The following is a 24,773-nucleotide window of genomic DNA, read 5'->3' as shown; positions in this document are numbered from 1 at the left end:
AATATACAAAGCAGAAAAACCACATCTTTTTTTTTTAAATTATGTTACGTTAGTCACCATACAGTACATCATTAGTTTCTGATGTCGTGTTCCATGATTCGTTTGCATGTAACACCCAGTGCTCCATGCAATCCGTGTCCTCCTTAATACCCACCACCGGGCTTACCCATCCCCGACCCCCAAAACCACATTTTCTAAATTTTTCATCCAATGTCATCAGGGGTGCCTGGGCTGTGCTGTCAGCTGAGCCTCGAACTCTTGGTTTCTGCTCACCTTGTGATCTCAGGGTCATGGGATCTGACTCCTTGTTCAGCATAAAGTCTGCAGGGTCCTGGGGTCGAGCCCTGCATTGACTTCACGCTCCCGGCCCAGCGGGGAGCCTGCTTCTTCCCCTCCCTCTGTTTTCCTCTCTCTCTCTGTGTCCCTCTCTGTCTCTGTCTCTCATGAATAAGTAAAATCAATCTTAAAAAAAAAAAAAGTCAAGCCAATTTGGGGCACCTGGGTGGCTCAGTTTGTTGGGTGCCCAACTGAATTTCAGCCTGAGTCATCATCTCAGGGGCGTGGGATTGAGTCCCACCCTGGACATGGAGCCTGCCTGGGGTTTTCTCTCTTCCTCTTCCCCTCCCCATCCCCTACTCCAGCCACCACTTGCGGACTCTCAAAAAAAAAAAAGAAAGAAAGAATGTCATACCAATTTATGAGGACGACAGAAAAAGTGAATAGCTCTTTAAGGACAGAGATTTTTTTTAAATTTTATGTATTTATTTCAGAGAGAGAAAAAGAGAGAGCGCATGCCAGGGGAGGGGCTTAGGGGAGGGAGAGGCAGCGGCAGACTCCACACCGAGTGCGGAGCCTGATGTGGGGCTAGTTCTCGTGACCTGAGATAGTGACCTGAGCCCAAACCAAGAGTTGGTCACGTGAGACAGCCAGGTTTCCCACGACAGAGACTTTTAATACAGTGAAACAGGTATCATTTACCAAGCTCAAAACATTTTAAGCCGTCTCCTAGCACTTCATACATAGGTATAAAGTGTTTTATTTTGCAGCTATAACCATACACATTATAATCACCTCATAAAAAGCAGCATGCATTTTATTTTATGCTTTCCTAGTGGGCCCTGTTGATGGGCGTACAAGTCCCACAAACCCAGCTGATGATGATCTTCATAGTTTCATTGCTTTATTTTGAACCATTTATGTCTCACTGAAATTTCCTAGGCCAGGCATTTGGTACAAAAAATAAAAATCAATCCGGTCAGTCAATGTCATTGTAAAGTCTGGGATGATGGTTCTAGAAGTGCTTCTAAAATATCTTCTGGAACTCCGGTAAGACTGGAAGTCAATAACAGCGACACGCTCCGCCGAGAGACAGAAAATCCTTCCGACTTGTGCCCAGGTGGCCGCCGTGGTCCGACCTGACCACAGAGTAGAGGCGAGGAGCATTTGAATGTCAAGTTCAAAAGTGTTAGTGAGGACCCTGGTCAAGTTCGAAAGCCCCACTATAAGCATTGCGAGGAGAGTGCATCTCTTAATTTGGTTTTCTAGTTTGTGCTTTATGTTACAGAGCTACGCATTCCGTCCATCTTAAATAGGATTTCGGCGTCTCAGGACAAACGTGGGCTCCTTTCTTATGTTTTCTCCTGTCTTTGTGGAAGGCGCCAGAGGATAGGGGAATTACACTGGCCCAGAGAATACAGCTGACAGCAGGCAGCAGACTGTGTTCCCACCCTGAACATGACTATGGCCCTCAGTCCCTTCCGGTGAATGTTCTGGATCGTTGGTACCATGCATTGGTTGGCCCCGGTCACGGCAGAACAGCCAACTCCCTCAGACTCTGCACATCTCCTCGACTGCCGTTCAGGCTTTGGACTTTAATCTCTATGGAGCTTTCGGCTGACTTTGAACAAAACTTTCTTGACTTCCAAGAGTGTAAAACTCGACTGACGAGGAAAGAGACGAGGAAGAATACAGCAGGTGCGGAGTCAAATCGGTGAACATGTACCAGGCACTTGGAAACAAAACGAAATGTGCTTTGCCTCCTGCAGCCGATCTGCTGTCTCCGGAATTCCCTCTGCCCCTCCGCCTTGCCGCTGGGACAGGAAGATCGTGAGGATGGGGACCAAGGTCTCCCTGTCCCCAAGCAGAACTGAAGACCAGAGCATCTGTCCAGCTGGGCTGGGGAGCTCTCCGCAGGGGAGAGTCACACTGTGACGGCTCGGTTGAATGCTGGCTCCCGAGTGACCATCCTCCCTGCTCCCTGGGGTGCGTGACCTCCCATATCCTGCTGAGTTCTCGGGGTGAGGTGTCTCGTGGCATGTGGAGCGACCTTCTGTCCGTGGGGCCTTTGGGGTCAACCCAGATATGGCTTTTGCTGTTCTGTAGCTGAACACACAGCAGGCATTGATGTATTTGTGCTTCTACTTCCTGGATCCCTGAGTGCTGGGGTCATGTCATCCCACCGCGAAGAGCCATATGCAGAGAACTGTAGGTATCTGGGGGCCCCGTGACACTAATACCCCCTTTGAATGATGGTCTCCTCGTCTGATGATTTGCCCATTGGAGCCTCTGGCGAAAGAAGGTAAACTCCAGCCAGGAGCCGGCGTCCCATGCTGCCGGGCTCTTGTCTAAGCCAAACGCTGGGCTCTAGAGGGTATGTGACTGGGCTCTAGAGGTATGTGACGTTCCTGCCCGATCTTCCCATTCCAGCTGGGTCAGCTGTGACTCAGTGACCAACAGGGTGGGGAGCACCCAGCAAGTCCCAGCTGTCTGAATGAAGGGGGGTCAGGAAGGCCGCTGACATGGCTCTGGGGCGCCTCTGCTCCCCACAGGGGTAGCTCCCCCTTTGTGGGAAATGTTATCTCCTGCTCTCCTGCCTGTTGGAAAGCCTCTGGCTCAGCCGTGCCCTTGGTTCCCAGAGGTCCTCCCAAATGCCAGGACCTGGTTCACAAGTGGCTGGTCGAGAGGAAACCCAGCGGTGTCCCCTGGGCTGCCGTGTGTGTTCAGTCCCAGCCAGGCAGATCCCCAGGTGGGCAGAACTCCAGGCCGTTCTCACAGCTTTGGCCAAGACTCACCACGACGAATGCTGTTTTCTTGGACTCATCCTTGGAGGGTTCCCATGTAGACACCTACCAGCACTGAGCTCGGATGGAGTCCCGTGGCTTATCAACGCGGGCGACCCCAAGCAAGGCTCCCTGTGCTGTGAGCCCCAGCGCCGTGGAGCCGCACCATCGCCCCAGTGCCCCCAGGAGATGGATGGCGCCGGACCTGCAGCTCACCTCCAGGGCTGCTGAGTGCCCTCGCTCGCTGCCCAAAACAGTCATTGCTTTTGACCGTAGTTCAGCATGACATCAGCAACGCTCGTCTGCCTCTCCAGAGGAAGCCCAGGGCCATGGCTGGCAACAAAACAACCCCAGCAGACCAGTCATGGTGCCCGCCGGCCGGCAGGTACGCCCCTTCAACATCTGAAGAGCTCGTTCCTTACACTCTCTGGAATGAGAAAAGCTTCTCAGTTGAGTATTTACTCAAAAGCAGAGCTCAAGCAAAGGGAAAGTGCACACTGTTAGGGCCACATCTCATTATCTAGAACAATGCGGACATTCGTGCCTTTTAAGAAGTAGCCTCTAGGATGGGGGAGACCTCATCGTGTCCACTGTTGCGTTGCAGTGTCTAGAGCATTGTCTGAAACTCGGGAAGGGGCTCAGAGAATCCCTGAATGGATGGGTGTCATTGAACGTGTTGCCAGGGCGGTAAAGCACCCAGCTGTGGGCCAGGGGAGGGAAGCGGATGAGAAACACAGAAACCTGCCGAGTTTTCCTTCCCTTCTACGTGGCAGGAGAGAAGGCAGGTGGATGGAGAGTGATGCTGTCTCCATTCCTCCCTCCTGGCCGGGCTCCTCCGGCAGCTGACAGAGGCCGGTGACTGTACATTCGTTTGTCGGAAGCGGGCTGGGGAGGCGTTCGCTGGGAGGGAGATGCTAGCCTGCAAGTTCTTTACAGCCTTCCTGAGACAGAGAGGGACGGGGGAGGCTTTTCATCCCGACAAGAAGTCTCACTGAGGCCACTGAAAAGGGAGCGGAGTGGAGGCGGGGCGGGGTGCAGATCCTGAAATGCAAACTAGAAGAAATGGACGACTTTCCCGTCTGTCAGTTGTGAATTACAGACTCATCCAGAGCCTCACTGGAAGATCCTGCCTCTCTCTTGCTCCTTTTTCTGGGGTAATGGATACCCTGCTGCTTTCCCTGAGGAACATGTTTGTTCCTTTGGTTGTTCTTAGATCCTCAGATCTTGGAATGTGAGAACTGGTTACATCACTGGTTTTCAAGGGGAGCATTTTTGTCCCCTGAGGGAACCCCGAGCAACGTCCAGAGACGTTTCTGGGTTCTGCCACCACATCCACAGCACACAGGACAGCTTCTACAACATCTAAGAATGATCTGTCCAAAATGATCTGTTCTGAAACTGTGCGTTTCTCACCATTTTCAACAAACTCCTATTATTTTCCTCAAAAACGTAGCTTGAATTCAAGGACACGTATTCTTCTTGATTATAAACTGTGGTTGCGTCCGAGTCATGTAGATTATTTTTAAAATAGTGATTCCTGGGACACCTGGGGGCTCACTCAGTGAAGCCTCTGCCTTCAGCTCAGGTCATGATCTCGGGGTCCTGGGATTGAGCCCCGCATCAGGCTCTCTGCTCAGCGGGGAGCCTGTTTCTCCCTTTCCCTCTGCCTGCTGCTTGCCCACTTGTGCCCTCTCTCTTTCTGACAAAGAAATAAATAAAATCTTAAAAAAAAAAAACCAACCTGATTCCTAAGCCACCCCAGACCATTTAAACGAATACGTCTGGAGCCAGGACCTGAGCATGTGCAGTTTTAAATGAATCATTGTCACCAGCATTGAGCGGACCTGGTTCGAATGATGTACCACGGAAACCAACTGATCGATCATATCTGCAGGGAAAGTATCTACAGAGTAGATGATAGGTTCTCCCACTGCAACGAAATGTAACAGATACCATTAGTCCAAGGCTTCCTATGCACTTGCTGACAATTTGGAGAAGATTTCCTTTCACTTAGATAAGGAAAAAGGTGCTTTACAATAATATTCCCGCTCTCAGAAACATAGTTGTGGAATACAGCAAAAATGTTTACTTCTTTTTTTAAAGGTGTTATTTATTTGAGAGAGAGTGTGCATGGTGGGGGGGAGGGGCAGAGGGAGAAGCAGACTCCCCACCGAGCAGGGAGCCTGACGTGGGACTCGGATCCCAGGACTCCAGGATCATGACCTGAGCCAAAGGCAGACACTTAACCTACTGAGCCACCCAGAGGTACCTACTTCTTGGTTTCGATATGTTGGTAGCAATGCTTAACTTCTAAGTCGGTTTCTTTATGGTGACATTTCACTGACTTGGAAATGCAACAACAGGATGCCTGAGGGGTCAGTCGGTGAAGTGTCTGCCTTCAGCTCAGGTCATGGTCCCAGGGTCCTGGGATCGAGCCCTGCATTGGGCTCTCTGCTCAGCAGGGAGCCTGTTTCCTCCTCTCTCTCTGCCTGCCTCTCTGCCTACTTGTGATCTCTGTCTGTCAAATACATAAATAAAACCTAAAAAAAAGTAAAGAAATGCAGCAGCATCGTCATCATCACGGATTTATAGAGTACCACATGGTATTATTGTTCTAGAATGCTGTCTCCGTGTAAGACCATTATTATAATTTCCCTATAAATAAAAAGCAAGACATAAAATCCTACGGATGACTGATTTAAAAATAACTCCTAGGATAGTTAGCTGTGCTTTATATTGAAACATTCTGATTTTTGACTGGCTTATTAGTTTATTTACTTCCTTTTCCACTGACTTAGTGAAAGTGTGCAAGTGTTACGATTCTTTTTTTCGTTACGAGGTTAGAGAAAGAAGCAGAAGTTCACGTGTTAGGATACTCCAGAGAAACAGAACCAACAGAAAACATAGGGGCGCCTGGGTGACTCAGTCGGTTAAGTGTCTGCCTTTGGCTCAGGTGGTGATCCAGGGTCCTGGCTTTGAGCCCTGAGTCAGGCTCCCTGCTCAGAGGTAAAGTCTGCTTCTCCCTTTCCCTCTGCCCCTTACCCCTGCTTGTGCTCTCTCTCTCTCCTCTCTCTCTCACCCCCTCTCTCAAATAAATAAATAAAATCTTAAAAAAAAAAAAAGAAAGGAAACAGAGAGATCAATCGACGACAGACAGAAGAGGAGTTGACTCATGTAGTGACAGACACCATCAGGCGTCAGGAAGCTGGAGATCCAGGGAAGCCAGTCATGTCTCAGAGCAGAAGGCGGAACTCTCAGCTCAAGCAGAGACAGAGGGAAAATGTCCTTCTCTGCCTTTTCGTTCTAACCAGGTCTCAACAGGTTGGATGATGTCCGCCCATCTCGGCAAGAGCCGTCTTAACTCACTCGGCTCTTTCAAATGTTACTCTCGTCTGGAAACACTGTGACAGATAACCCAGAAATACTATTTTGCCAGCTTTCTGGGTTTCCCCTTAGTCTGGTCATGACGCATCAAGTTAACTCACACTTCATTTATCATATTCATAAATGGTCTTCCGGTACCATGAAAAAATCATTTTCCCCCCTTGACTTGCCCGTCGTCTTCCCTAAAATGAGTCTTTTCTGAAACTCACCCAAGGAATTGACGAGGTAGGTAATTGTAACAAACAGAGAAAAAAACAATTCCATCGTGTAACAGTAGCACAAAGACTTCACATGGCAGATGCCGCTAAAAATTGAGATGAGGTTAGGTGTTATCGGCTATAAATACAGGCTTGGAACATAGATTTCCCTAACATTGCATTCCTAAAAACCTGCCGCAAATCTGTGAATCTGAGGAGGGCCACATTAGTAACCAGTGTTGAGGCTTGTGATGCTCTTTCAATCCGTCCATCATCTTATAACCCCTCTCATCTATATTCATGCTTGCTCCCCAAGCGCTCTCATTCAGTGCGTGGCTTTGCATATCATCCGTATGTGACAATCGTCAAATCGTTACCTACCTGGAGCATGAAGCGCTGACAAGCAAAATGTCCACTAGCAGGAGGCAGCCACTGGCCCATGGAAGACCACGTGACTGACCGTGCATTCTCATGCTGGTGCTTTAAACCACGTCGTTCTCCTGTTTTCCCAGGAAGCCGCCCCCCCTTCTGTATTTTACCTTCTAGTCTTTCTGACAGCGACCTGTTGTCTTCCTAGGGATTCGAAACCCTTCTCCCTCACCGTCAGCATTGAAACACTCCCTTCGGGATCCTTACGATTCTCCAGCCGAGCATAACATTCAGTGACTAAACCCTTTTCTTCTCTGACTTCGCACCCAGAAAAAACAAATTGCTTTTTGACTCATTCTTTCAACAAGTAATCCACTTCATATTGTTATAGAAGCCTTGGATCCTGAATTATTGCTCAATTTAACGTGTTGTGTCCGGCACTTATTTTTACTTCATTATATTTTTTGATTAAATTTCAGGAACACAGGGTTGGATAAATTAGAATCCCTGGTTCATCACGTTTTCACCGTTGTTCAAAATATGGCGCATTTTACATGTTCAACGAGCTATTGAATTCGTTATTGTTAATAGTGTAACAGACAGCAGCAGATCCCATTCTGGGCAAAAAAGCTACATCTTTTATAATCATCCAGCCCTCCTGCTTTGTCTACCATGACCCTGCAGTCTAGGTCAACTATTTCCTTTTCTTTTTAAGATACATTTATTGCACATATATGCTCGCTAAATACAGTTTTTATTCTAGTCATCTTTCACTTCCAAGCAAGGATATCCCGCCATATGCATTCTCTTGTAACAGTGTTCACTTCCTGTTCTATTGCTATGGTGGATCCTCAACCACATACACCTCGGTAGCTGACTTATGCTGACAACTGGATACTACGTCCTATGAGACCACATCGGAATTTGTGTGTCTGCCCTTCCCCTCATGGATGTTGGTTGGTTCCAAGGTCTTGCTAACATGAGCTGTCCTGCTATGAACGCGTCTGTCCACCGTGCGTATGATGCACGTGCGGTAGCGTCCCTTGGGTTGCGTGGAAGTGGGTTGAGGAATCCCTGACCGTGGGATTGGGCGGTCGTCTAGACATGACGCCTGGCCCTTTTCCAGAGTCAGGGCGTCGGTTTCTGCCCCCGCCAGCAACGTATAAAAGCTACTATGGGGCCTCCTCCTCTCCAGTTGTAGCATAGTCAGACTTTTCACTATAGCCAAGAGAAAGGGTGTAAAGGATCCTCCACTCTGCCCTTATTTTCCGTGTTCTTTTACTGACCACCAGTGATGCTTAACCTTTCTTCATACATCTTCTGGAAATCTGTGTCTCCTCATCTGTCCAAGCCTAGGCTCAGCTTTTCCTTATTTTTCTCTTGATCTGTCTGTGTCCTCTTTTCCTGCTGATTCATAGGAATTCATGCTCTAGTCTTCATTCCAACAGCTTGTCTGTTGTGTGGGCCGTGAAAATAGTGTCTCCTACTCTGGAAGGAGTCTCTTTTCTTTCTTTAAGATGTTTCCAATGGACAACATGTCTTAATTTTGATGTAAGTGAATCAATCAATGTTTTGTTTTGGTGGCTAGTGAATGCATTCTGCGTTTTATTTAAGAAGTCTTTCTCTAGTCCTGGGTTCATCTTTGATCTGACTCCTGGTTTGTTCTCTCTTATTAGATGATGTTAGAGCCCTTCCTTCCTCACTTGCCTGGGCCTAATTCAGGTTTCCTGGGGGAGGGTGAGACGAATCAGTATTGCCTTCTAGAGCTTTTAGCTTCACGTTGCTTCGCCTGGGGCTGAACGTCAGGCCTAGTTCCAGCTGTCTTGAGTCTGGGGGTAAATGCTGGTGCTGCCCCCCCGCCCTTGGCTGCCGCTTGTAGGCAGCTGTAACCCGGCTTGCTGCATTCAGTCAGCCAGACTGCGTGCTGGGAAGCAGAAAGCTGAGCGTGGTGTGAAGGATTTCCATGTGTTTCACGTTCCCATAATTTCAGATACTCTTACGCTGTTAGTGAACTTCCATATCAGATTTTCAAAAACTTCGGGATGTGTGGGTGGCTCTGTGGGTGAAGCGTCTGCCTTCAGCTCAGGTCATGATCCCAGCTGGGGATCATCAAGCCCAGCATCGGGCTCTCTGCTCAATGGGGAGTCTGCTTCTCCCTTTCTCTCTGCCCCTCCCTCTGCTCTGCTCATGCTCTCTCTCACTCTGATGCTCTTTCTAGAAAAAACAAACAGCAACAAAACAAAAAACCCTCACATAAATAAAGGAACAAATTATTCCTGCACCAGATACATTGAACTCGAAAGCATTATGCGAAATGCAAAAAAGCCAGACTCAGAGCTTCGTCCCATAGGATCTCATTTATAGAACATTCTGGAAGAGACAAAAATGAAAGGACAAAAAATCATATCACCGGTTGATGGAGGCTGGGGTGAGGGCAGGAGGTTGGTGCAGGCACGAGAAAACTGTGGACAGGGACAAATATTCTGTATCACAACTGTATTGGCTCCGTAACTGCGTACTTTAAGAGTCATCGAGTGTCCCTTTAAAATTTGCGGTTTTTATCTTATGTCTCACTTAATTCTGTTTTATGTATATTCACTTGAAAGCTGACTAAGAAAGAGTTTAATAAGAAAAAAAAAACATAATTCCACTCCCCACAAGGTAATTTCGTGTAGCAAACACTGAGTCTTAAAAAAGATGTTTAAGATCAGGTCGAGTGTTTGACCAGGTGTCAAAAATGACTCTGGTGTTCCCACCTGCTGTGTGAGTTCTTTCTGGGTAATATTCTAGGTGGAAACGCTTGTCTTGAACACTCCGGGGAGGCAGATGGCAGTCGCCCTGGGCGTTTTCTCCTGCCATCATTTGTATCTCACCAATACCATTCCTGTCTCATAAGCTGTTTTGATAAGTCGTTTTGGAAAGTGGAGTCGGTTCTCCTGTTCAGAAACGAACGTCTGCTTCAGAAGTCACTTAAACATCATTCTTATCTTGCCTTGCCTTTAATGGGGTCAGACTTCTAAGTGACAGGATGCGTGCTCAAATGGGTGCTTCTCCACTGCGAGCAGTTTTGCTGCCCCCGCCCCGGACTCAGGGGACACATGGTTCTACCTGAAAATATAACAGATTATTGGGGCGGGTGGGATGCTGCTGACTTCCAGGGGGTGGAAGCCGGCTAAGCTCCGCCAGCACAGGGTAGCTCCCCACTGAAAATCACCAGCCCAAAATGTCAGTAGTGCCGAGGTGGAGAAACCCTGGTATAAAGTTTTTACTAAATAAAAGAGGGGTGCCTGGGTGGCTCAGTCGGTTAAGCATCTGCCTTCGGCTCAGGTCATGATCTCAGGGTCCTGGGAGTGAGCCCCGCATTGGGCTCTCTGCTCAACCGGGGGGGGGGGGGGCTGCTTCTTCTTCTGTTCCTACCCCTGCTCGTGCTCACTCTCTGTCTCTGTCTCTCTCAAATAAATAAAATCTTCAAAAAAAATTTTTTTTAAATACAAGAGTAGTGAAACACCAAAACAAAACTTACAAATTCGCTGGTTAATCCTGTAAATGCTCTATCTACCTTGCCTAGTTGGGGTACTCGCTCCTTGTTGAAGGACTGGACCTAGTCCTTTTGAAATAGGATTCCTGGGGAGGTGTTTTCTACTAAGACCTCTATTTCACAAGAGGCAGGTCTAGAGATGAAAACAAGTGAAGGAGTTTGCATAGCAGACACGTTCCTTGGGGCACCTGGGGGGCTCAGTCCCCTAAACGTCGGACTCTTGGTTTCGGCTCAGGTCGCCATCTCTGGGTGCCGAGATTGAGCCCCGGTCGTGCTCCGTGTCGGGTTCCGCGCTCAGCGTGGAGGCTGCCTGAGATTCTCTCCCTCGACCCCTCCCGCTCATTCTCTCTCTCTCTCAAATAAGTTAGTCTTAAGAAAAAAAAGGGTGGGTGGGTGGGGGGAAACACATCCCTTGTTTCCGCAACTCAGATTTAATCCTGGGTTGATCAAACTGATACTCTTCACCCTTTCTAGTCTTCAAACAATATCGTTTCTCAAAATCCCTCCCTATGTGAGTAGACAATCGTGGCAAAGCCGTAACTGAAAAAAATTTGCAGACACAATGGTAATGTCACTTGATTTTTGGGTGGACAGTGGATAACACCTCTGTCAGGGGCACAGAGTCTTCGATATTAAATTAATGATACAGGTGTGCATGTAGTTCTTTGAAAACAGAAAGGACTTATTTGTTTTCATTTCTTCCCTGGTGCCTGTTGGCAGGAAGCCGTCATTCACGTAGTAATGCCCCGCTACTCTGAGGACCGAACCGCTCTCTAGTTGTGCCGCTCGGCGTGATTCCCGGGCCTCGAATGTCTCCGGGGTGCAGGTGCAGGGCACCCGTGAGATTGTCGCAACTGCGCATCTCTCCCAGCACAGTCCTCACACTATGGATCTCAGCATGTTGACAATAAATTTCTCCCAGCTGAATGCTGGTCGACTACCATCATCCAGAGTGCTGGCGTCCAATTATTTGCAGAAGACACAGAAAGGGTTGGAATACAAGTCTGTTCCTTCGCTTAAGTTGTTTTTTGAGCACAGACTTTGTTATCATGTCACTGAGTCCTTTCTCTGTGTGGCGCGATATCCAGAAGGACCGTAGGAAGATTATTCACACGTGGATCCCCACTTAAGCACAGGACGGTTCCGGTCACCGTCTCTGACCGCTACCTGTCCTGTTGTCCGTCTGGGCCCCGGAGAAGCACCGATCCCTGAGTGCCTGCCTTTGTCATTCCTTCTCTGGAGCCCAAAGCCAACACTGTGTGTGCAAGGGAGTGTGAGCGTGTGTGGAAGGGGTGGGGATTCCAAAGTACAGAAGCCCCCGGCGGGAGAAGAAGAGGGAAGGGAATGACCTTGATCTCCCATCCGCTGAAATGCCCCAAATGCAAGGAGACGGGAGAGTATTCTCCAGCGGGAGCCACCGAGCCACTGCTGCAAATCCCGCAAGTGAACCCAGACTTTACTTTTGGTTTTGTTCCCTTTCGGTCCTGCGGGATTCTGTTGTCCCTCCCACGCCCCCGTGGATTCAGAAGAGGAATATGCATTCATGACTTGGGTGCGTTCGTGGGTCTGTTCACATCGTGTTGGAGTATCTCGGTGCTTCCTTCTCGTCCTTAAATGTGTTTATCTTAATGTCTGGACTCCAGGTTCATCTTGTATAAAGCGGCCCGTTCGCCGCTGGAAAGTCTCCCCTCCCCGCCCCCCTGCACTACAGATAACACGCGTTTCCTTTCTGTGCATTAGTCTCCCCTGGCAGTGGATTTCTTGGGGACAGTCTCACATTTCGGGGACCCTCTTGAAGCAAGCGATGTGTAAGCTGTTCTGAACGGAAGGTTCTTCGAATAAAACTCACACACACTTGGCCCTTGTCATTCGGTATTGTAGCCAATAGGCTGGAAAGGGATTGGGGCGCCCAGTCGGTGACGCCTCTGCCTACAGCTCAGGTTATGATCCGGGGTCAGGCTCCCTGCTCAGCGGGGAGTCTGCTTCTCCCTCTCCCTCTGACCTCCCCCCCCAACTCGTGCTCTCTCTCAAGTAAATAAATAAATAAATAAATAAATGGTTGTTTTTTTTTTTTTAAGTGTTTAAAAGCTAAGAAAAAATTCATTTGGGGACTACTGTGCTCATTTCCGTGATTTAGTTCAGTGGGACCGCATTTACACAGGAAAGCCTTTCTGTGCTTAAATCCACCCCGGCATGAATCTCGGTAGTCCTTACTGAGAACCCGGCATGACCGTCCTAGTCAGATTCATGCCTTAGAGTGGACAGTTTCGTCCTACAATCAGGTCATCACAGAGGAAGGACTCCGTGGCCGCATTTTACGGACGTGGCCAGCATGTGGCACTGTTTGCTGTGAAACACTGCCTTTGTGCCTTCTCCCAGCTCTGCAAATCTGCCCTGTGTGCAGGGGCTCAAGCTACATTTCAGTGGGCTCCAAACATCCAAGAAGAAACAACCCACTTAAGGCTTTAAACAGAACAGAATTTCAGTATTTCTGAAGAGCACCTGTAGGTTGAGGAACGAACAGAATAAAAGTATGACTGTTTATTAGAACTTCCCTTTAAGAAAGCTTTAAAAATTGTTATTTCCACAAAACTTTAAATATGAATTTCACTGAAAAATTCCTTATTTATTTCACACGAGAACTAGGCCAGTCGGAAGACAGCAATGAGGTTTTTAAAAGTTATATTATTTAAGGTTCAGTAAAAATTATATAATTTCAATTTATTTTAATGTGCTTGTTGTGATTCTCAAAATATATGCTGGAGGCAAACCAGTTATGATATTGTGGTCATGTCAAGACCTGGAAATACACAAGTAGCTTTTTCTATTTTAAATAGTTTCCTGCATTTGACTATCAAGTAGTACTTATTTGATGGCTCTGTGTTTTGGGTTTCCAAAACCCAATGTTCCTGGCATCAGTCGCTACGCTCAGTAAGACACTAAAATCAACAGGGGCCGTGAAATGCGCCGCAGCTAAAAATTTCTGGCAGGAGGTGCTGGGAGGGAAGAAGCGTTCACAGTTGAACATCACAATCACTGTTAGAACATGAACGATGCATATTGATACATTCTATTTTTTAGTAGCTCTTCTCATTTTAGTAATTATTGCAATGACCGATTAAAACTTTGGCGATGACTTCATCTACAGTAGGCATGTACAACAGGTGCCAAATTTAATACTAACTGAAAGATTGATTGTAGCCTTGGGGGAGGAAAGGCGAAAGGCCATGAAAACAAGCAATAGCTTGAAATCATGTGATTTCACCCTCCTTTGTGTCTTCTGTCCAGAAAACATTTAAGTTTCATTAAACTGTTCTTCAGCGCACAAAAGTAGTAGCAGTTTTCGGATGCTTCCTAGTAAAATATTCGTAAATAGCCAGGCAGTTAGTAAAATTGATACCTTTAAGGCTGTAAATGGAGCAGCTGAATTTTTATAATCTATAAAAACGTGTCGTATGCTTAACTTATCCCCCGACAAGATATCTACAGTGCACAATGATTGGGAAAAAAAAAAAGGGCAGATGATTGCAAATGAATGTGAGGGTCCTTTTCTACAAAGCACAGTGTGTTCAATGGCCCTGTTGCATAAACTTATCACTTTCATTTGTAGAAGGATAAAACTGGCTGTCGGGGGCCAGCGCAGTAAGAGATACCAGAGAGGTTCACCCCATTCTTGCCCGAAATCCCATTACAAAAGATGGAAATCTGATACGTATCCATTCAGTTGTTAACTGCGTCCCAAGCTCCCCATTTCTCTCCTTTTTCCTCTTAAGAGCTCTTGGTTGCCTCCCCTCCGGTCATCGTCCCCTATAACCGGTGACTGAGGACCTCATAAATGCCATCAAATTTAAGTACTGGTCTTCCCCAATTTTAGGATGAGTTCTCAATTTGCTTTTCCAAGGCCGGGGTGGGGGGGTGTGTATCAGAGAAAGATTATGCTCGTTTCCTTCCTAGTTTATTCTTATCAAATGCAGCTGGGAAGCTTTTGAAAAGACAAGCTGCTGGTCTGGAAGAATGAGTGTAACACTATGTCGTTGGACTGGAATGTACTGGGGAAAGCAGAGCGATGGGATCATGAAGAAATAGTTTGGTATGCCCAATCTAGATCAACATGTACACCTAAAAAATACTTTAAACAATGAAACAGCCATAAATGCTACTGAAACCCAGGTTTAATGGGCTGTTTTCTGAAGCAGTTGTCTGTCAAGCCTGTCCCTGGTTCAGTGGCTGTAGGAGCACCAGGTGTTGTTTAAAAGTTGGGATTCCCATGCCCTACCCACGTCCGCTGAGCCCGAACCTGTGAACCTGGAGTTCTGGAGTGTATCTTCAGCAAGCTTCTGGGGGGGGGAGGGTTCTGACTCTGTGCTAAAAGGGGGTGGGGGAGGAAGGAAGAAAAGGAGGGAGGGAAGGAAAGTAAAGAAAGAAGAAACTCATATTCTAAATAAATTGTAGGGAAGACTATAGCCAACTTCTCGATGAGGACCTTGTTTTGTGTGTTTCTTCTAGAACCCGACCAAGATGGGCCATATGGTTGGGTCTTTGTTCACACAGGTAAAAGAAAGAGTCAGTTAAGACCCTTTCCCACGGTCCTTGCTGGGTGGGTGTTTTGTTTATTTAAAATCAAAGTGAATTCAATATAAGGTTCGTTTCTTCTTCACACAAATTCAGACTGTGGGGTCCAGGTTGACTGTGAGCAAAGGCTTGCCAAGCTCTTTCTTGCAAAAGGTACCTGGACAATTGTCACCCATCCCTTTCCCGGTCATTCCTTCTGGACACTACAGTTCTCCCCTGTGGTGGTTCTGCATGATCTCAGAGATCTTCAAGCACGTGGCCAGCCCCATCCAAAGTTAGCTTCTGGCAGACAACTTGTAGGACGAACTGCAGAACAAATTCGGCACATGTAAGCAGAATAAAAAACTCAGATTTCAACTGTGACTCTGGCTTTACCAAAACGTTTTCCTTTTACAAGCGACTTCAAACTAAAATTAAAATAAATAACATAAAAAAGGCCAGCATCATCACGGAAGATGTCTGTGATAATTCTAAAACAAGTACACCATATAATTTTAACATATGTGTCAGGTGACCCTCTATGTTTAATCTGAAGCTCTCTGTTCAACAGACTACATGTTCAGTTTTGTGGTTTGTTATAAAATGCATTTATTCATGGAAATGAATATGCTATGGAACCCGTAAAAACACAGTGATCCCTTTGAACATTTAAGAGCTGTTTTTAAAAGCTCAGCTTGCTTCTCCCTATGATTTCACTTTCGAGAATATAAATTTCATGATACGACACGCAACGTTATAAATCAAAGATACTGTAAGAAAATGTAGGTGTGCATAATATCCTTGCTTTCTCCAAGGCCAGGTGTCTGCTTCCCTTCAAAAGTTAAATGCAATGGAAGCCTGTGCCATAGCTTTTGGAAACGCTTTCGGTAATTCCCAGTGTGAGCGATAACGTTTCGAAGACAGTTCCTTTGTGAAGGTGTCCCTCCTCCAGTCCCTGCTGGGAGGCCGTCCACACTGACCAGCCTGGAGTCACCCTGGTTAGCTTCTTTGCTCTAGTCATTATTAAGTGTCTAACAGACTTTTTAAAGATGTATTTATTTATTTGAGAGAGAGACAGGAGAGAGGGAACACAAGCAGGGGGAGTGGGAGGGGCAGAGGGAGAGGGAGAAGCAGGCTTCCTGCTGAGCAGGGAGCCCAGTGTGGGGTTCGATCCCAGGACCCCGGGATCCCCATCTGAGCCAGAGGCAGATGCTTAATGACTGAGCCACCCAGGCGCCCCGTGTATAACAGACTTGAAAAAGATTTCCGTGAACAGTTCTGAGCATCTGTTCCACGACCGAGCTCACGCCTCAGTGTTTTCCGTTTCCCGCTCAAGGGCGGTATTGTGTTGCTGGAACCTGCGCGTGGGGCTGTCCCCATAACTCACCCCTCGCTCAGAATTAAAGTCAAGATGGTACCAGAAGAACGCTGAGCCAAGTGTGATCCTTCTAGGATGGGGCTCTGCACTGTGCAGGGGGCACGCCCAGGAAGCCAGTTCTTCCTACAGAACCTTTTGAGGGAGACCACTCTGGTTTTTAAAAATTCACAGAGAAACACACTAAGCCGTGAGTTCCGTGTGGCCTCACCGATTTCACTGTGCGAAGACACAGGCACAGATGACGTCCTTGAGAAAGAATCCTGGGTATAGCAGGACGGCTGTAACTGCTTGTCCTTATCCTTTAGCAGGGAGAGCTCACATCCAGAGTGCAGAATGCGCAGGAGAATGGGGGCGGGGAGGGGCTGGAAGCTGGAAAGAGCCTAAGCTCTGTGGGAGGAGGAACCCACCCTGAGAAGAATCTCTGGGCAGGTCCAGGACATCTCGGCACCAGCTGTGCTCAGTCCTGTGCTTATGGCCATGCTGGGTTTGGACCCCAGAAGGCCATTCTGCAGGAGAATGCGGGGAGGTCCAGGGAGGTCCAGGCACAGGTGTTTCTGTCCGTCAGGTGGTCTGCGCCCGAGCGCATGTGTGCACGGGTCTTTCGGACTCAGCTGTGTTACCCACGTATCCCCGTGTCCCAGGCACGTTCTTCATGATCCCAGCTCTCTCTCGGGCTGCCGCCTCCCCGCTGTCACGTCCCGGTGGAACTCAGGGAAGCATGAACGTGGTTACAGGTGGTGCATTATAAATGCTGCCCCAGCTCTTTCCGTGGCAAGGCCCCCTCTGGGGACCCTGAGCAGGTCCCTAGAGGGAAAGGAGCCTGGGGGACGACTACAAGAGATGGCAGGGCTGAATCGAGAGTCGTGGAGGGGAGGGGGGTACGTGGAGGGAAGATTTGGGGAAAGATTTGTTTTGGGCCACTTTGGGAGAGAGTAGTGCTTCCCAGAAAATGGGACACCCGAGGAGGCAAGTAGCGTGGGTCTGTTTCAGGAACGGGGCTTGCTGCGTGCCCAGATGGGTTTCCAGGTCATAACAGGGAGAGAAGGGAGGAGGAAGGAAGGGAGGAATGCTGGAGGGAGAGGAGGGAGAGAAATGTCAGTCCCACTGTCCCTGCCAGCCTTCTGACTGCTCTTATCCAGACCAGTCGTTCTTAGCTCTTTTCAGGACTTGGAAATAAAAGGAAATTCAAATACGCGGGAGTGTGAGCGAAGCTTTGACCTGGGGCAGAAACCGGGGAGGCAGCCTGCAACTTTGAGGCGCTGCGCCCTTCCCTAGGCAGGTCGGACGTCCTTGGGGGTGCCGAGGCCCTCCCTTCCGAGGGGACACCTCCACCCCAGGCCGGGTTCACTCACACCCGACGTTTACCTGGATGGTGGCGGTGAGGGCAGGGTGCGGACTACTGGGGAGCCGGCGCGGGAGACCGACCACCCGGAGCGGGGCGCGCGGGGGAGAGCGGGGCGGCGCCGCCCTGCCTCGGAGCGCGGGGGCTCGCTGCCGGGTAGCCCAGCCCACGGCCCTCCGCCCGGCCGCCCTGTCACTCACTCTCCTCGCAGCCAATGGCGCGGCGGCCTGTCAGCCTCACCCCACCCCTCGAGGCAGAGCCGGGAGGAGGTTGGCGGGGAGGGCGCGGGGCTGGAGTTGAATGATTGAACTTTCCAGCGGAGTTGCGGCGGCCGCGAGGTGCCCGGCAGTGCGGCCCCGGCGCGGAGCTGGGAGCCTCGGCCAGCGCCCCGCGCCCGCGCCCCCGACCCGCAGCCATGGAGCCCGGGGCGCCCGGCGCGGCCCTGACCGTCTGCCTCTGGCTGCTGGCCTGCGGGGGCTGCCTGGCCGGCGGCCCCGGCGCCGCGGCGGCTCGGCGGCTGGACGAGTCCCTGTCGGCCGTGAGCGTCCAGCGCGCGCGCTGCTCGTCCAGGTGCCTCAGCCTGCAGATCACGCGCATCTCCGCCTTCTTCCAGCACTTCCAGGTACGGGAACCGCCGCCCGCCTGCGGCCGCCCTGCTGCGGGCCGTGGCCGGGGGCGCGCGCCGCGCCTGCCTCCCGGCCTCGGCGCCCAAACTTCTCGCCGGGCTCGGCCGGCAGATCCCGCTTCCCTGCGGCGTGGATCTCACCCTCGAGGCGGTCGGACCCCCCTTTCCGGCCGCCTCCTTGCTCCTGAAAGGAGAGAGAAGCGTGCACATCTGTCCCCAGGTCCCCTGTTCCCCAGTGGAAAGCCCAGTGGAGAGCCTCTTGCAGATTCCGCGGGTGGGTGTGTGCATTTCTTAGTTTCCCAGGACTTCGGCGCGCGGCACTCGGGGCTGGTGGCGGGTCCCGCGAACTCCCCCGCGCTCCCGGGCCCGCGGCGCCGCCAGCCCCGGGAGCGAGGCCGGGAAGGGCGCCCAGCTGCGCCCGGGGACTCGCGCGACCCGCCCGGCCCCGCAGGTGCCCGCGGGTGGACACCTCCGTCTCCACTGAGCGCCGCGTTCACGTTCGGCGGGCGCGGGGCTCGCAGCCCACCCGTGGAGCCGCGCAGGCGGCGAGTCGTGTGTTCCAGAATGTGTGTGTCGGGAGGGTGGTGGCGGCGGCGGCTGTGCGCGCCCAGTTCGGAGCCCGGGAGCTTCTGAGTCAGTGCGTAGTGTGGGGAGTGAGCCGGGGGACGCGGGACTTGGAGGGCCGGGACGAGAGTCCCGGGGTCAGTGTCTGCGCCCAGCCCTCGCAGGTCCTTCCAGCTTGAGTGTGGAAGAGCGTGTGTGTGACTGAGTGTGGGTGTTGGAGGCTCACGGGGTCGCACGCTTGGCGCCTGTGCATTGCCGGGCCCCTTGGGAGGAGCGACAGCGCCGAGGGTTCCTCGCAGGTCTTGCGTGAGAACCCGGGGTGCTGGGGGCGCGTTCGCGCCGCTTGCGGGCTCTGCGGGGGCGCGTCCGCTTGCCTTCCCAGGCCGACGCGGGTGCGCGCGGTCCGAGCTCAGTTACGCTCACGCCTTGGTTCCCTCCAGGGCTCCCGGGCTCCGCTTGGCCTTCCCGCTCCTCTCCTTAGCGGCTCACCTGTTCCAAGACTCAGGTGCCTTCTCGCCGCAGGAAACACTGCGGAGCCCAGGAGGAGACTCGGGGCCCTGCCGCAGGTTTTCGGTCTTAGGAAGTAAACCGGGCAGGGTAAAGGGGCTTCCAGAGGGGCCCTGGGTATTCAGCTGCGAGCGCAGGCGGTTGTGGGGCGGATCTCCGCAGGCTTCGGGGTGTTCATCCCGGGCTTCGAGCTAATGAAAGCTGGCGCCCGGGGGCCCAGGCGCTCACCGCTGGGTCTTCGGAGCCCGCAGCCGCTCGAGAAGTGTGCGCGTGCGTGGCTGCGCGCTCTGGGGGAAGCGACCTGTAGTGGGTTTCGGAGACGCTGGCACCCTCCGCGCCCCTCCTGGTTTGGGCAAAGGGAAACCCGAGGGCTCCGTCCTGTGCTGAAATGACGCCCACATCCTGGAGAGGGCTCCTCCCCGGCCACCTGATTTCAAATCCGCCCTGCCCTGCCCTGCCCGGCCTGGCCCTCTCCCGGGAAGATGCTGCACTATTGTTTCATCAACAGAAAGCAAAACAGACCCGTTCCTGGAGAGAAACTATCTCTGCTTGCTTTTTCTCTTGCTTTCTTTCCTTTCCTTTCTTTCTTTCTAATTGACCTGTCCGTCGCTGTAATTTATTTGTTTTACCGTTTAAGCGGCTAAAGAAGCAGTTTAGATCAAGCCAATTCCCATGAAAGGCTTTTCTTGTGGTCTCCTGGCATGATTTCTCTGCGGAAGAAAAAGCGCTGACAGAATGCACATCGCCAGACAATCCTGATTACATTTTAATTAGCTGGGGTGCAATAGCTGCAAATTACTCTTAGGACTTAGGAACCGCTGTTTTTGCCGTCAACTGCCAAGCCACTCGTGGAGGGTTAACCCTAACCTGGTCATGCCCATCTGATTTACTGAAATTGCAGGGATTATGTTTTCCTAAGATTTGAAAAGGCAGCGACACACTCCTTAGAAACCCTCAAGCTTCCCTGTCCCTCCCCCTTGTTAAATAATTGGGGGATGATGGAGGAGTCTGCTGCCGCCAACTCCTTATAGGCACGTGGTGTTTATGAAGAGGCAGGAAAGGCGGGGCCAGACGAAGCTTGCCGAGGAGCCCCTTCTCTCCGGGTCACCCCACCCCCTTGTGCAAAGATGGCCCAGCGAAGGCTCTTTCTGGAGCAGGTGGCCATTTTCAACTTCTGTCCCACAGCACTAGGCATCTTTTTAAGGATGGAAGGCTGTCTCCATCCTCGAGGCCAGCCTCGCGTGGGGACGCTTAGATGTGACAGCTGCCAGGGCTCGGCTGTGGCCCTCTGTGTGATCACGGTGTGGACAGAGGCTCAGAGCTGCAGGGGGGCAGTGTCCTGGAGTGGCCTGCAGGCCTGCAAAGGGACGCTGGAGTCTCACGGTCTGTACCCCAGCTGCACACGTCTGCTAGCCACCGGCCCTGGGCAGAGATGCCGCTCACCTGGGGCCTTCTGCTGTCCCGGTGGGCTTCACCTGCCTGCCCTGGGCCCGGGCACCCAAGCCACTCACTGCTGATGTGTGGGGATGGGAACGGTGACGGGGGATTCCTGAATTCTGTGGCCCAGCCCCTGACCTGGGAGAGTTCCGTATTTCATCACGGATGGGGAACTGCTTCACATCCCTGCTAAATGCTGGCTCCATTCGTGGAAAGAAACAGTGCAGGTCAGCACCTCACGGGGTATCTGTTCCCAGCCCCATGGGCAGGACACTGGCCACATGGCCCCTTCAGGTTAGCACCTGCCACATGCACAGCGTCGTTAAAATCCCACTGACCGAGGTGGTTGCGAAGGACATCCTTCTGTCCGCGAACGAACGGGAGATCTGGGCTGTGGGGTCCGGAGCGGGGATGTGAGCTTTGGAACGAGGCCGATTTTGCTGCTGTGAATGGGTCACTTGGGCCGATCGCCTTCCTGAACGTCCAGCCTCTCGTGGGTCCCGTGGAGGATAAGGACCTGCCCGGCAAGGTGCAGGTCGTAGCCGGTGCTGGGGTTACCGGAGTGATGGCGGCAAGGGCGCTAACTCTACCCGGGAGATTAGTCGGTACCAGCCTCTCTCCTGGGAGCCCTACAAGGCCTGGTTCCTTTGCTCCCCACTGCAGCTGTATGAGGAAGGCACTGTTTCCCAGCTCGTAAGCAAACACAGGTGCTGAGAGGGCAGGTTACTCACACAGCTAAAGACGGTGCAGCTGGGCTCCGAACGAGGGTGCCTGTCGGTTTTCGATTTTGTTCTCTATAGGGTTGTGTTGGTTAGCGGCGAATTTCCTTCCAGAAAGACTACCTCATTTTCGGGACTGCGTGCAAAATGAAAATGTATGGTCCAGTATCTCAGATAGCAAGAGAAAGGAGTGTTGTTAAAGCAACGAAAATATAAAGTGCTTTTCGTTCTTTGGTGGCGCTTGCGGTGTGTCCTGGGGTTTCAGGTTTGCTGTTCGGTGCTGTTCTCAGTGAAGAAGAATGTGACAATTCAGGGACGACGGTGGATTTACTCTTCCTCTTTATATCATTCCGTGCCAGTGCTGCGTGCCCACATCGGAGCATTTCACGTGCACGCCGGCTCTGCGGCGTGTCACGATTTCTGTGTCCTGGCCTCAGGGTGCCTCGACATGGCTGGAGGCACAGGCGAGACCCAGGAAGGTGGGGAGGGGGAAGCGCGAGCCCCTCCCCCAAGGTGCACATGGTGTGGCGTGCCCAGCCCCATGCCAGGGTCCTGCGGGATGTTCCTAGACCTCACAGGAGCCTGTGGTCTCCAGGAGCTTGCGTGCTTGCTCAGACAGAACACGTGCTTGGCACCCTGTTCTGCAAGCTTCTAGAACCATGCCTTGTGCCTTGTTCTGGGTGTCGTGTTCAGGAGGTCGAGCCGGGGATCTCCCCCTCTTCCTGTTCACACGACAGCACATGGGCAGCCCCAAGTCCAGCCTCCTCACTGGCAGATCCCTGCCCCAGGGATGGGTTTGCTCCCCGGAAGCCCTGGACTCTGGCTGCCCGCCCTCCAAAGACACGGTGCTGTTTCCCACGTGCGATGAGGACGGCCTCCACTGTGTCCTGGAACACTCTGCCTCATGCGTGCGTCAGACCCTCCTTGGACCCTAGTCCAGGTCCCGGCAGCGGACGGGGTATGATGGTCATTTTAGGGCAAGGAGTGGGGAGGGAGAGGCTGGGTGGAGACTGGGCTGCCAGCGACAGGGGAGTGGGGAGCCAAGCACCTTTCCTGAGGAGGGGCCGGAGCAGTGGGAGGCAGGATCCCATGTGGTCCAAGGCCCCAAGCCTCCAGAACAAGTTCTGGTTTTCCATCAGCCTGCCCATGGGACACACCCAACCAGAGTACAGTCTTCGAGATCTCAGTGTGCTGGCCACAGAGCATTAAGCCCGGTCATTGGTTCCCCTAAGCATGGACCACATGCTTTGGTCCTGTGTCCACGAAGCAGCCCTGGTGTGGGTTTTTGTACCTCAAGGGTGCAGAACTCTTGGGAGGGCTTAGGTGGAGGGGTCCCTCATAGGGTTATGGGGGTCCCTCATAGGGTTTTCCACAGTGTCCACGCTTACGACGTCCACCAGTGTTCACTTGGGAATAACCTCTACCCCTTGTGTTTTCAGCTTCACGAGGATAGTAAGAAGAGGGAAAGGAGGGAACGTTATCTGAAATGAACTCTCTCTGTCTCAGTGAATCTCATTTACCTTCCTAGTGACTCCCTCTCGTACGCTAGTTGGGATACGCCTTAGCAGAGACCACTCTCTTCTGCCCTGGTTCTGCTCATTGTGGCAACCACGCAGGCCAATCTCCAGCCTTCCAGATAGAGTCATCGCACTAAGCATTAGGAGACCCGGAACCTGTTCTTTCTGGGCCTTTCTGGGCCTCTCTCAAGGAGGCTCAGGAGAATCGGAGGTCATGTACAACACAGTCATAGCTCGTGTACAGCAGACGAGCGGGGAACGTGTCTGCTTTTTCCCAGAATTCGGCACTGCTCAGGGGAAAAAGTCGATCTTCTCGTTGGAAGATAAGTAGCAGGTTGCTGGCAGCCCGGGCCCTGTAGGCCTAGAATTTTATTAGTGCTAAGAGATTCTTGTTGAACGGGACATTATTCAGCCTGTGAAATGCCACGGATAGACACGCTTAGGTAGCCGATGAGAGATCAGAGGCTTCCCCTACAGCAATTGGAAGCTGTTTGTTTTGGCAAAAGGGAGAACTAAGCTGGTGATTAGCTCCTTCTACTTAGAGGACCAGCATCTCCTCCAAGAAAAAGGAAATAAACAGTGATTGCATCAAAACCCCTTAGCAGCCACACATCAGCCCAGGCCCAGAGACTTCTGGAAGGGCACTTCCGCGGTGAGTTTACCCAGCCCTGGTGTGTCTCTTCACCCTGCAGGGAGACTGGTTACTCGCCACAGTGGCCGAGGGTTCGGAGAGTTCCCGAAGGAAGGGCCGTCGTCCACTTCGGCATTTATATTTCCTGGTCTGGGTTCCCTGGATCTCTGGCTGTCATTCTCAGAATTTCTGAATTTAACCAAAACTAAGCATTAGGCTATTCAGGGCAAATTTTTGTGTTTTTAATGTAGCGGTTCTCCTTGAGTGTGGTTTAGAAGTTTATCTTATTGTGACTATTACAAACACTTTAAAAACACATTAAAGGGGCGCCTGGATGGCTCCATCGTTAAGCATCTGCCTTCAGTTCCGGTCATGATCCCAGGGTCCTGGGATCGAGTCCCGCATTGGGCTTCCTGGTCTGTGGGGAGTCTGCTTCTCCCTCTCCCACTCTCTCCTGGCCTGTGTTCCCTCTCTCCCTCTTCTCTGTCAAACAAATAAATCTCTTAAAAAAAAAAAAAAAAGAGGCAGTTACTGAGTTGTTCATTTCTTTGTGCACCGTATCTCGAAGGAGAAATATATATGTATACTTCTCTAGGTTTATGTTGTATATACTCCTGTACACCCGTGTGTACTTACGTATGACACCCTACAGGCATGTGTGTGTGTGTTTGAAGGCCTACTTGGAGTTAAAGTTACTGTCGTGCAATGATTAAGCCTCTAAGGTTATTATTCCTTGGAAATGATTGCAGTGTGTAACCTCATATATTTCTGCGAATGGGCCTAAGACTGGAGGGGCAGGGGGCACCTGGCTGGCTCAGTGGCTGGAGCTTGTGGCTCTTGGTCCTGGGGTTGTGAGTTCGAGCCCCACCTTGGGTGTGGAGATGACTTAAAAATAAATCCTTTAAGAAATAAACCCATGGAGTGGGACAAGCGTATGAAGGGGTTAGTGGGCTCT

The 24,773-nt window shown here is 51.2% G+C and overlaps 1 protein-coding gene across 1 annotated transcript in view; it reads left to right on the top strand.

Moving 5' to 3' along the window:
• Positions 1-18,164: 18,164 nt before the first annotated feature.
• ANOS1 (anosmin 1) overlaps positions 18,165-24,773 on the top strand; it is a 175,593-nt gene continuing 168,984 nt past the window's right edge. The window contains exon 1 of the mRNA XM_045994971.1: positions 18,165-18,440. Coding sequence (XP_045850927.1) covers positions 18,234-18,440 — 207 coding nt within the window. The 5' untranslated portion in view covers positions 18,165-18,233. The remainder of the gene's footprint in view (positions 18,441-24,773) is intronic.

Source organism: Meles meles, chromosome X (assembly GCF_922984935.1).
Source record: "Meles meles chromosome X, mMelMel3.1 paternal haplotype, whole genome shotgun sequence".
In the NCBI taxonomy this organism is placed as follows: domain Eukaryota; kingdom Metazoa; phylum Chordata; class Mammalia; order Carnivora; family Mustelidae; genus Meles; species Meles meles.
The sequence above is the reverse complement of the archived record's forward strand: the minus strand, read 5'-3'. Positions and strand labels throughout refer to the sequence as shown.